The sequence below is a fragment of the Alligator sinensis genome, unplaced genomic scaffold (assembly GCF_000455745.1).
Source record: "Alligator sinensis unplaced genomic scaffold, ASM45574v1 scaffold1561_1, whole genome shotgun sequence".
Taxonomy (NCBI): Eukaryota; Metazoa; Chordata; order Crocodylia; family Alligatoridae; genus Alligator; species Alligator sinensis.
In genome coordinates this window covers 74,120-87,139 of record NW_005842954.1, presented here as the reverse complement: position 1 = coordinate 87,139, position 13,020 = coordinate 74,120, and the positions used below count along the sequence as shown (strand labels likewise).

General features: G+C 52.4%; 1 protein-coding gene across 5 annotated transcripts in view; it reads left to right on the top strand.

The window, feature by feature from the left end:
- LOC106722986 (F-box/LRR-repeat protein 7-like) overlaps positions 1-13,020 on the top strand; it is a 261,033-nt gene that overhangs the window by 178,786 nt on the left and 69,227 nt on the right. Inside the window, exon 3 of one of the 5 annotated variants that reach the window (XM_025192648.1) lies at positions 6,037-7,138. The exons of the other annotated variants lie outside the window; for them this stretch is intronic. Coding sequence (XP_025048433.1) covers positions 6,037-6,149 — 113 coding nt within the window. The 3' untranslated portion in view covers positions 6,150-7,138. Of the gene's footprint in view, positions 1-6,036; positions 7,139-13,020 lie in introns of those variants that run through there. 5 annotated transcript variants of the gene reach the window in all.

Below are 13,020 nucleotides of genomic sequence, written 5' to 3'. Positions count from 1 at the left end.
CCCTGCCTATGCAGGGGTTCGGACTCAATGATCTATTGAGGTCCCTTCCGACCCTAACATCTATGAATCTATGGGTGAGGGGCAGATGCCCCCACAGAGCTTCCTGCAGTCCCCACTATGGGGGTGGATCCCAACCAAGTCCTCAAGGGGATGCATGCCCCTGCAGCCTCCACCCCAAAGGCAGAGTCCAACCAACCTCTGGGGGTGGAGAAGCCTGAAACCTCTCCTGCAGGGGCAGGTGGGAGTCGGGTAGGGAGCCAGCAGGGCCAGGGGGTCTCCCCTGGCCAGTTCCCTGCCCCCCACAAGGGGTTCCCAAGCTCCTGCTCCCCTCATTGGGGACCAAGGGCAGTGGGAAGGGCTCCTCTTCCACCTCCTCCACAGCTGGGGGTGGGAAGGGCAAGGGCCCTGCCCCGAAGCCTAGACCACCAGTGCCTGATGGGACCAGGTGCACTATACCAGCCAGTACACCCTCTCAGCCTGTCCCTTGCCCAAGCACTGGCCCCACGAACGTGGCCCCCTGCGGGGGAGAACCACAGCTATGCACAGGCACCTGTAGGGAGGCCCAAAGCCAGGGGGCCTGGACCCTCCACTGCTGGCCCGTCTAGCTCGGGCAGTGGGGCCCCCTTTCTGGCACTCACCCGCAGGCATGGGGTGAAGTGCCAACTGCTCAAGTGGGAGAACCTGCACTTTGAGACCTGGATGCAGGCCCTGGCTCAGGTAGTGGGGTCCCCCCAAGATTGTGGCAGCCTCCTGCTTTCATTACAAGGGGGTCTTTTTCCTTGCCTCGGAGGCTACTGCACAAAAGGTGGTGGAGAGGGGGCTCGTGGTGGAGGGCATGTACATCCCCCTTGAGCCTCTAGAAGACCTGGGGACCAGGGTGGTCCTCGGCTCCATCCCTTCCTATATCCCCAGTTGGGCCCTTTTCCCCCAGGTCCAAACCCTGGGGAGAATTATGTCCCTGGTGGTGGCCCTCTCACTGGGGTGCTGAGACCCTGGCCTCTGCTACGTGCGCTCTTTCCGTCGCCAGGTCATGGTCCAGCTGGCGGCGGGAGCATGGCTGGAGGCTGAGGGGTGTCTGGTAATTCCTTATCGGGGGGTCCTGATGAGGATTTTCTATACATTGGGGGACCTGCGGTGCTTCCAGGGCCATGCCCCGGGGCACTTGTCATGAGTGTCTGATGGGCAAGACGGGGAGGGCATCTGTGGATCCCACTGAAAAGAGGGGTGCCCCTACTACTGGTGCCCCACCCTCTTCAGGACCTCCTGGCACCCCAGCCACAACTACAAGCCCCCCAAGAGCTCAAGGGACCCTGCCCCCCAACCAAGTTGGACTTAGAGTCCCAGGGAGGGCAGCAGCAACCAGGGGGGGAGAGGGAGCAGGGCCCCCCTGCCCCTAATCACACCCCCAAGGTGGCTGCCCTAGCCCCTCAACCCTCACCTTCTCTGCCTGGAGCCTGGCCACCTGAGGACCACCCTATAGTTGAGTGGGTGCAAGTCCCCTCTGAACATAAAAGCAAGAGGAAGGCCCGGGCACAGCTAGAGCTCTCTTATGTGGAGGACTCCTCTCCCCTGCCCAAGACCACCACATGGTGGGAAGGAGCATCCCAGCCTCCGGGGGCTGTGCCTGAAACTCCAACCCAAAGAAAGATCAAATGGGTGATCCCCGTGGAGGAGTTTTTGGGGTTGCTAGATAGTCCTGAACAGAAGCCCGTGGATGAAGCCCCTCATTCTGCTGACCAAGGCCTACCCCGTGGAACTGTGGGCACCGAGGCTGAGACAGGCCTACGCAAAGCAAGGCCTGGCAGCAGGGCCACCTCCCTCTGATCTAGGGGATACAGAGGCCCTTGGGGCTCACCCCGGTGAGTCCCAAGGGAGAAGGTCCCCTTTCCCAGAACCCCGAGGCAGATGTGCAGGCTGTCTCCCGATCCCACCCTCGTCGCCATGTGTGGACGGCGGGGAGCGATCGGGGCCCTTTTGTGCTACGCGCGGGCTGTGGCCAGTAGCCCGGGCACGCTGGATCGGAGAGAACAGGCGACACGCTGGAATCAGGCACGAACGCGTAATGGTTGATTCAAGATTATTTACTTACACCGAAAATGGTCGTGGTGTAGGCTGGACAGTTTCCAGGCACAGCTCTGATTAAATCCTCGTTTGAGGACTATGACAAGCTCGGCGCTCTCACGAAATTTGCTAGGCTCCGTGGATCCTTTTATTCGCTCACCCACGCGAAGTTTGCTAGGCTCCGTGGGTCCGGTTCTTTTGCGCGCGGGGAGGGATACGTCTAGGAATCTATCGGCGACGGGGAGAGGCTAGAGGCTGATCAGACCCCTGTTGCCTGCTTCAAATGCGCTAGGTCCAATAGGCTCCTTAGCGCTTAGAGATCTTCACACAACGTGAAGTCTCCTCCTCCTGGTGTTCGTGGAGTCCTCCCTTGCGGGGGCTCTCCTCGGAGTTCTCCAGATTTTTCAAGTTCTCTCTCTCCAACTTGGGCGGAAACCACCCAAGCCTTTTATACGGCTAGCAAGCCAATCACTAGCCGCCACGTGTGAATAATTTCACACAAGCCAATAATGGGGCTCAAATTAGCATACAAATGGCGGGAACTCTTTGCACTGAGCATTTCTTAGATGCGAAAGAAATGCACCATGCAAAGAAAGCTACAAACTGGCGGGAAATTCTCCCTTGCACCGGGGTTCTCTTTTTATAGCAGAAAACTCTGCCGTGCAAAGAAGCTGCAATTTAGCGGGAAAATAATTCAGTGGTGCCAAAGCGCACACAAAAACAAAAATCACAACTTTGGGTTGTGACAGCAGACACTGGAGCCACCCCAGTGCCTGGCAGGTCTCTTCCCTCCCCCTCCCAGGAAAACCTCACCTTCATCCTGCCCCATAGTCCTGCACCAGAGGTCCCCTAATCAATGGGTGGATCTCATCGGGGACACTGCACAGACCCACCGAGGCTCCATCTCTACCCCACCATCTTGTGAAGGAGCCCCATCCCCACCCTTTTCCCCACCCCTGTCCCAAGGGGCTGCAGAGCTCTCCCAATCCCAACCAAAGTCCAGGGTCTTAGTGGACTGGGGGGAGACGGGGTTAAGATGATGCCTAAGGAGCCCTCGGAGTCCCAGGACCAGGAGGAGGATGAGGGCGCTGGCAGGAGAGGCAAGGGGCTCAAAAGCGACGCCCAGACCTATAGCCGGGCCCACAGTTTCATAGATGCCCTCTACAGATGTGGGGGAATTCCATGTGAACCAGTGGGCCCTACGCTGGGCGTTGAGATGTGCAAGGCCTCTGCTGAACTGTCTACTCCACCCCCGCAACCATGAGTTCATTTAAGATTGTGACCCTCAATGTCTATGGCTGCAGGAAAGCTCTCCAGAAATGCCAGGTGCTCTCCTTCCTTCAGGAGGGAGGGTACACCATGGTATTCTTGCAGGAGACCCTGACAGCTCCAGCTGATGAGACAAATTAGCAGCTGGAGTGGGGAGGCAGGGTCTTTCTTCCTCACCTTTCAGCCACCCCAGGTGGGATGGCCACCCTGTTATCCCCAGGCCTGCAACCGGAGGTTCTCCAGGACATTCAGGTGGTGCCGGGCTGCCTGCTGCACCTCTGGGTCCAGGTGCAGGGGCTGGTCCTGAACCTTCTGAATGTGTACACCCCTGTGAGGGACCCAGAGTTGGCAGGTTTCTTCTGCCAGGTGGCTACATACATTGGCACCCTCAACCCTCGTGAGTGCCTGGTCCTGGGCAGGGACTTTAACATCACCCTAGGCACGTGAGACCGGTCAGGCAGGGAATGGAACCAGGCGTCCTCAGGGAAATCCTGACGGACTACTCCCTGGTGGACGTCTGGCGTGCCTGCCACCCTACCGGCCCCCTGCCTTCACCTATGTGAGGGTGGGGGAGGAGCAGGCACGCCACTCCCGGTCAGACTGGATTTATATCTCTTTGCTGCACTTTGCCTGGGCCCACTCCTCTGGCATCCAGCCAACCCCTTTCTGCAATCACCACCTTGTCTGGGCCCAGGTCATGCTAGGGCCTGGGCGTCTGGGGTTGGCCTACTGGCATTTCTATTCCAGTCTGCTGGAAGCTGTGGGCTTTAGGGAGGCCTTCAGGGAGTTCTGGCTGGCGTGACAGGAGCAACAGGCAGCTTTCCCCTCGGCTCGGAGATGGTGGGATGTGGGGAAGGTACACGTCTGGGTTTTTTGCTGCAGCTACACTCGGGAGCACACCTGGCAGAGGGAGGCGGTCCGGGAACAACTCAAGTGGGAAGTGCTAGAGCTGGAGAGGTGCCTGGCCACCAACCCAACCAACCCGTCCCTCTGCGTAGAGTATCAGGAGAGACGGCAAGAGCTTCATGCTCTGGACGACCACCGCGCCCATGGTGCATTTGTCTGCTCACGCGTCCAGCTCCTTTGGGAGATGGACCATGACTCCTGCTTCTATGCCCTGGAGAGGAGGCGGGGGGCCAAGAAGCAGATCACCTGCTTTCTGGCGGGTGACAGCACCCCCCTCATGGATCCAGGCAAGATGCGTCAGCGTGCGTGGGCCTTCTGTGAAGAGCTCTTCTCCCTGGATCCGACCAATGCTGAAGCCTGTCAGACCCTGTGGGAGGTACTCCTTCGGGTCAGCATGGGTGACCAGGACCGCCTGCAAGCGCCTCTCACTCTGGCTGAGTTTTCAGCCATCCTTCATCTGATGCCTGGCAACAAGGTGCCAGGCATTGACCGGCTGACCACGGAGTTCTACCGGGCCTTCTGGGATGTCCTCAGCCCTGACCTTGCTGCAGTCTGGGCCAAATCTGAGAGAAGTGGGGAACTCTCCCTGTCATGCCGGAGGGCCGTGCTGACCCTCCTGCCGAAGAAGAGGATCCCCACAACCTAAGGAATTGGCGTCCCATGTCCCTCCTTTGGTGGTAGCAAAACCCATCTCGCTGCACCTGCGGTCTGTGCTGAGAGATGTGATCCATCCTGACCAGACGTACATGGTGCCCAGATGTTCCATCTTTGACAACCTGTACCTGGTTCAGGATCTCCTGGAGCTAGTGCGCTGGGAGGGCTTGTCTTTTGTTCTCCTATCCCTGGACCAGGAGAAGGCGTTTGACAGAGTGGATCATGGGTACCTCACAGGCACTCTGTGGGCCTTTAGCTTTGGGCCCCACTTTGTGTGGGCTCTCCAGGTGCTGTATGCCTCTGCAGAGTGTTTAGTCACGCTCAGCTGGACCTTGACAGAGCCCATTCTGTTTAGGAGACGGGTGCATCAAGACTGTCTGCTGTGGGGCCAGCTGTACACCTTGGCCCTGGAGCCCTTCCTCTTTTTCCTGTGGAGGTAGGTGGTAGGGTTGATGCTCTGGGAGCCAGCAGTGCAGATGGTCCTGTCAGTGTATGCTGATGACGTATCCCTCATGGTCCAGGACTCGGGTGACCTGGCACAGGTGGAGGCCTGCTAGGCATTGTACTGTCAAGTCAGGAGGTTTAGCTTGGTGGTGGGGGATGGGTGGCAGGTGGTCTCACTCCCAGCTGCGCTCCACGGGATCCACTGGAGCGTGGTCTTGCTACTCTACTTGAGGATCTACCTGTCCCCCACAGACCCCTCCCCGCCGGAGAACTGTCACCAGCTGGAGGCAAAGGTAGTGGAGCGGCTCCAGGCATGGGCAGGGCTCCTGCAATGTCTCTCCCTGCTTGGGAAGTGTGCTGGTACTGAACCAGCTGGTCCTGTCCATGCTCTGGCACCACTTAAACACCCTGCCTGTGCCCCCTAAGGTCCTGGTGGGACTCCAGCTGGAGTTGTTTTTTTTTGGCCAGGACAACACTGGGTCGCTGCAGAGGTCCTGAGCCTCCCCTTGCAGGAAGGCAGCCAGGACATGGTTTGCCTGCACAGCCAGGTCTTGACATTCTGCCTTCAGGCTCTGCAGTGACTGCTATACAGTGTCGGTAGCCATGCGGCATGGGGCCACCAGGGGTTCACTTTCCTCTGCCACTTTTTGGGGGCTCTGATACAACTGGCATCTTCTCAGCCTGTGGTGTTTCTCCCTGCAGAACCTGCGAGGGCTTCCAGATTTCTACCACGACCTCCTCTGGGCCTAGAGGCCTCCAGGTCCACTGCAACAGTCACCCAGGGTGCTGACCTGCTCATCCAGCTCCTCCCCTAGAACCCCCAGCTGAAGGTGCTGACAGCAGAGGCACCCTGGTTGTGACAGGTTGATCCTGGCTGGTGTCACCCATATTGGAGACCTCCTGGACTACAATAGGCAGGAGTGGGTGGACCCTGCTGCGCTGACCCGGCTCATGGGTCTACCCAAGAGACGTGCAACCTGCCTTCTGGTCCAGGAGGTGAAATCTGCCCTTCCTCCTGATGCCCTTGCCTTTGTTGACCAGGTTCTGCACAGCGGCGGGCAGCGGTCCCCCCCGCCCCATGACCTCTAACCCACCAGAATTTGTTGTGGGGCCAGTGCCTGGCCTGCTTCATGGTGTTCCCCACTCCACCACCTGAGCCAGCTGGCAGACACCAAACCGGTCCGCTTTTTCATTGTCCATCACCGCCACCTCTACAAGCTCAAACACCACACTGTCCATCATGCTGCCCTTATGTCCTGCCCAGACACCAAGTGGTGGAACCTGCTCAGCGAGGGCGTGGCTGGGGCACCCCAGTGGCTGAGTCTGTACTCCACCCTCATCACACGAGCCACTGGGGACCTTAGCTGCCAGCCATCCTCCACAGAGCCATCACCACAGACATGTATGTAGCGAGCTTCACGAACACCCCAGTCTCCTGCCCCTTCTGCAGGGAGAGGGAGACCCTCGCACAAATGACCCTCGACTGTGCCAGGCTACAGCCCCTCCATCTCCACCTCCAGAGCCTCCTCTTGAGGTTCTGGTTGAATTTCACCCCCCACCTTTTTGTTTTTGGTCACCCTATCCATGGCCCCACCAAGTCCCAGGGCCTCCTGGCCCTGGCCAAGTGGGTGCTGTACTTGACCAGGAAGGAGGCTCTGGCCAGGAAGGTCCCCTGAAACTGCTGGGCCGCTTTCCTCTCCCTTGTCTATGCACGTTTCTGGGCAGAGCACCTGTGGGTGGCATCCACTGGCTCCTTGGATGCCTTTCAGGACCAGTAGGTGCAGCCCGGGGGCTCTGCTTGGTGTCCCCCTCTGGAGAACTTCTTTTCACAATTTGAACCTATGACACCCACACTCCAGCCTCCTGCTCTCTCCAGCCCCCTGCTTGTTCCTCTGCTGGTCTCCAGCCTCAGGAACTTTCAACTTGCTTCAAGGTCAAAACAGCAAAATCAAAACCAATATAATTGAAACAGCCTCGAAACAAAATGAGGCAAGTCAAAACATTTCGCTGTTTCAATGCTGTTTCAACGTTTCACCCATGGGCTGTAATGGGGAAGGTTGAAACAGCCTAGTTTTGTCATCTATGGCCTGATTTGGATGAAAACTGCAGAAATGATAGCCCCTTATAAGGGCATGAAGTCTGCCAAGTTTCAAGGAGATTGGTGCAGGGGTTTGGGGAAAATGCCCCCCAAAATCTTGAAAGCAGAACTCATGTCACCGGTTTTGCTCATGTCACTCATAACTCATGTTTGTGTTAAGCCACAGTGGGGTCAAAACTGCAGGCATCCTAGCCCCTGCTGAGGCCACAAAGCCTGCCAAGTTTCAAGGAGATAGGTACAGGGGGTTGGGAGAAACTGTACCTCAAGCTGTGGACAAGCAAAACTCGTGACATGGGTGACTGTGTGTGTTAATGCGTAGCAGGGTGAAAGCTGCTAGAGTGAAGGCACAGCAGGGCCTAGCAGGCCTGCAGTTTTCACCCACCTCTGCCCCAAGACAGACAGTCAGTTGCACAAGCACACAAGTCCCCAGAAAGCTGCTAGAGTGAAGGCACAGCAGGGCCTAGCAGGCCTGCAGTTTTCACCCACCTCTGCCCCAAGACAGACAGTCAGTTGCACAAGCACCCATGTCACGAGTTTTGCCTGTCAGCAGCTAGGGGTGCAGGGCCCTAGAACCCCTGCACCTATCTCCTTGAAAGCTAGCAGGCTGCTTGGCCTCAGCAGGGGCTAGCAGTCCTGCAGCTTTCACTCTGCTGTGCCTTAAACACACACTGTCACCCATGTCATGAGTTTTGCGTGTCCACAGCTTGAGGTACAGTTACGTGCAAGGGTTTGGAGGAATCTCCTTGAAACTTGGCAGGCTTTATGGCCTCAGCAGAGGCTAGCATGCCTGCAGTTTTGACCTCACTGTGGCTTAACACATACACATGACACAAGTTTTGCTTTCAAGATTTTGGGGCGCAGTTTCTCAGAAACCCCCTGCACCTATCTCCTTGAAACTTCACAGGCTTCATGCCCTCAGAAGGGGCTACCATTCCTGCATGTGTCATCCAAATCGGGCCAGAAATGATAAAGTTATAGGCTCTTTCAACCTTCCCTGTTATATCCTATGGGCAAAACATCGAAACAGGGTCGAAATGGCAATATTGTTTCGACAGAACAGAATGGAACAGCTGTTTCAAATCGAAACAAAATTTGAAACAGGACGCTGTTCCATCGAAACACTGGTCGAAAACGGAACACTGCTGTTTCGCACAGCCCTAGTAAATAGTCCTGTAATAGAAGCTGAACTCGTCTCCAGCCACATATTTACTTAAAGATAGACTTTCCTAAATTTAAAAGTCAGATTCATACTTGCAGTTTATGATGAATGCCTCTCAAATGCCACTGAAATGATAGGAATGTGCCTTAAATGCATGAAGAACCTCTCCTGGGTTTTTTTATCTTCATTTTCCTACTCCAGAGCCATCTTCTAATCACTTAGAAGAGGCTCATTAAGAGTGATTGAGCTAATAACCTTCAGAAGTAGAGAGAAGTTGAAGGGCTGTGGGAATTAGGTGATATTCTGTTTCATGTTTACCTCTGTAGAGCCTGTTTTTCCACATTCATCTATTAAATTGGCCAAAACCCCATGAAATAAATCTTTGCTGACTTGATTTATGGAAATCTTATTTTCTTTGAACAAATGAAGAAGTCCATCAGTTAAAGTAACTTACTCACCCAAAAATCTGGGTATAAAATGTAGGTGCATCTCAAAGCTAATATGAAGGGCTGTTGTCTTCAGTGGGGATTTTCCCTTGTATGAACTAAGATTTTTAATTGCACCAATGTTACTGTTCTTACACACTGATGTTTGTACATACGTAAAGCCACTCCCTTATCATGCAGTGTGAGGGGCTTCTTAATTCAGAACTGTACCATGTAGTGGACTTTCTAGTGAATCAGGCTGGCTCTCTAAAAGTAAACTGGATGCTTTTTTTAGAGTTGAAGGTCCAGAGTCAGAATTCCTCATTCACTTCTCAACAGTGTGTATGTGGATGTAAGAGAAAACTACAAACAGCATAAAAACATGCAGCGTTTTTTTTCTTTTTTTAAGATTTCACTTCTAAAAAAAAGTAGGTATGTTGATTGGTTGGTTTCTGAAGGAACATTTTATCGTCTCCTTAAAAAGAAGATGTGAATGACACTTATTGAGATCAGAGTGAGAAATGCATTTCATTCCTGATTTCAGAGTGATTTCCAGCAAAGACAGGCTTCACACAACTTGTAGCTTGGAGGGGAGGCTCATTTTTGTTGCATGAGAATCTTTTATCTGTATATAGAACTGTTGAGCCCCAGCTCAAGTCTGGGATCGTGCCCGGTATGCAAAAGCCAATAAAGATACCAGGGGTGAAAGTATAAAGATTTATTGCTAGCAATACAAGGTGCAAGCGGAATAATTTCACGTAACAAGCACACAGATTTTTAATTCTAAGCATCTTTTATACAGGAGTATTGGACCTTCATAAGCATTCTTGTTTGCTAATTGGTTATAAGGGAGTGACGCAAGGAGTTCTTTACTGAGCATGTCTCTATACCTGTGTTTTAGCTATGTATCTCATTTCCATACATGTATGTTTCATTAGCATACTTTCTCCCCACCCAGGGGTGTGATTCTCAATATTCAAATCAGCTCTTTGCCCTAGTCCTCTGATTCTGCTTTTGTTTTCAAGCCTCCTTTATCTAAGACTGTCTCCTCCTTATCATTGCAGATGGGCATTAGTTACATAACAGAGACTTTTGCTTGGGCTTTATATAGTGGTTTCTAGGTCGAACCTGACAGAACCATCAAAGGAACTTAACGTGTTATAGTTTATACTAGTGTTCCCTCACTGCAAACTACTGCTAAAAGAGAACAAAACACCTTGAGATAAAGGAAAACACTGTTTGACAGCTCACAGATGATAAGAAAAGTGGCTGGTCCTAAAACTGATGCTGTGATGTTGTTAGGCTGCTGGTAGGCACTAGTTATGACCATATCTAAAATAGATCTATCCAAAAAGAAACTGATGTAGCGGGCAGTGTATCTGTTGTGAGTGCTTTATACACAGTCAGTGCTACCTACAAGAATTGTATTAAGTTGTGGAGATAACATAAAAGAAAAACAACCTCATACCCCAACAGTTGCAAATGTTAAATCCAGATGAAACACTTGGAAATGGTTCATTAAGCTGTGAATGTTGCCGAGTCACTGAAGACAGTTTGTTTTTCTCTGTTCATTGTTATTTGCCCTTATTGATGTTGATGTCAAGACCAGTATATGATATCAGTGTGAATAGCATGCAGTGAGGTCATATCAGGAATATATATGCATGCACACTACTGATTTAAAATTGCATTCAATATCAGAAATTAATACATATTTTTAGGTAAAATTTGTCTAGCATATACTTTCTCTGATACAGAAAACCATGAGATTTTAGGACCAAAAGGCAGTCCCCTAATTTTAATACCTATTATAATTAGGGACCAACTCAGATCACAACTTTGCAGAAATCGTAAAATCAGATGATCTCTGTGAAATCCACAAAAAAACACTTACTAAAAATAAAGTGCTGGCTTCCCCATGGGAGCCAGTAGTCCTTCCAGCTCCACATCCTGGCACAAATGGGGCTGCCAGCAGAAAAACAAAGTGGATGTCACCCCTGCCCCTTGTCACTGATGGGGTGAGAGAGCTGCCTGTCAGTGGCACTTTCCACCAATCAGCAATGAAGGGCGGGGCTATGTGACAGACAGCCTTCTCAGCCAATCAGCAGAGAGGGTCAGAGCCAATAATGGACAGTCCTTTCCACCAATCAGTGTGGGGAGGCACTATAGTCCCTCAGCCAATCAGAAGTGTAGGGTGGGCTCCCACCATAAGGCTGTGAAAATGGCTGCAGGGCTCACTATCTGCCTGCAAAATTGGCCAGTCCCTACTGCAAGTTGGGTAGACCCCTAATTATAATTTAAGCAGTTAAAAACTGACCTGCTGACAGCTGATATTGAACTGTTAGCATAGGCACTGAGTATGTGTAGACCCAAGGACCCTGGCCCCCCTTGGAAAGAGGGCTGACAGGGCCCAAACCTGAGGAAAATTAGATAATATTTCTATATTATTTTATGTTGTAAAAGATGGATTCAGTTATGTTGAACATGCTGGATGTAAGGTGACTGTTAGGGTGACAATATTTGGATCTTGGGGAGCACTGGATTTGCAGCTGAATATACAAGGCTTTAATCTGTGGCTTTAGCACACAAGGCAGAATGGTATATTAAAAGTAACATTGCAAACACTTAGGCAAGCAGTTTTCTAACAAAGTCTTAGTGTTGTAAAGTATAGAACCCATTGTGTAAAAAGAACAAGATGTAGCCCACCAGCTATCATCAGGAGATAAAACAGAAGCAAGACCTTGGAGTTGAGAAAGGAGTCAGCAAGAAACCAGAAAGAACCAGCAAGTGACCAGGAGAAGCCAGGTTCACGGTCTTACGCATGTGCCCTTAGCAGAAAGACATGTAAATGAATGAAACGCATAGGCAATCCCATGCTAATGAAACAAACAGTAAACAGAGGCGGAACTTGAGATGGGAGGAGAAAGGGGTGGAACAGAAGGAGGGACAGAGGTAGAACAAATGTTAATGAGCATGAACCAAGGTGTATAAAATGTGGAAAAAACTAATGTTCAGTGCAGGTCCCCTGGTTCACGGGCTGTGCATATGTGAGGGACCTTTGCCTAAAACTGTCTCCATTCTGAATAAAGCTGTTGCAAGCAATTTGTGCTAGTGTTTGCTCCCTGCTTGCTGTGGCTAATGAGTAACAGGATCCATGGGCAATTGGCTCATCATCTCCCTAGTTGTGGGGCGCCGCATGGAGTAGGGATATAACAGGGTCATGTTTAGGAATGATTACTGAGGCCCTAGGCTCTTATTACTAGGGATCCAGGTTTTCCATCCACTGTGGAAAAATGCAGGTTTTCTCCTTTGATGAAAAAAATGCAGATTTTCTCCTTTAACGTAGAAAAACACAGGAAACCATGGGTTTCCCCTTGCAGGCTGGCAGAGTTCCAGCGGGCAAGGGACTGCATGGGGCAGAGGATAGCTGGGAGGGTGATCAGAGGCAGGGGGTGCCATGTGCGTGTGCACGTGCACATGGCAGCCAAGCATGGGTGGAGAGCAGCTCCTTCAGCTCTTTCCAGCTAAGTTTAGGGTAGGGGGAGAAGGAGCACAGTCAACGTGTTGGGGTGGTGGAGGGGACAGAAACGATGTGTTGGGAGGCAGGGGGCACAAGTGATACAGCAAAGAGGGGTAGGGGGGCTCAGGCAACATGGTGAGGGGGTCACATTGCCCCTGAGATTTCTGCACCAACAATGGGGCACAGAGCTGCAGCCAGGCTGGAACAGCTCCAGGCAGGAGCTGCCTCTGGCCCATTGGGTGGGACCCAGCATGGGAGGGAGCACTGCAGTGCTGTGGCCACCAAGGTGAGGTGCAGCAGTGTTGGCTACAAATGTCCAACTCGGGATCCTTAAAATTCTGGTTTATTAGGCGGATTGAAACACTGTAATGAAGTTAAATCATAAACCTTGGGGCTGGTCCCGTCCCCCCCCCCACACACACACACACACATGCGCACACACACAGTAGCAAGCTACAAGAGTCAGGTATACCTATCCCACAGG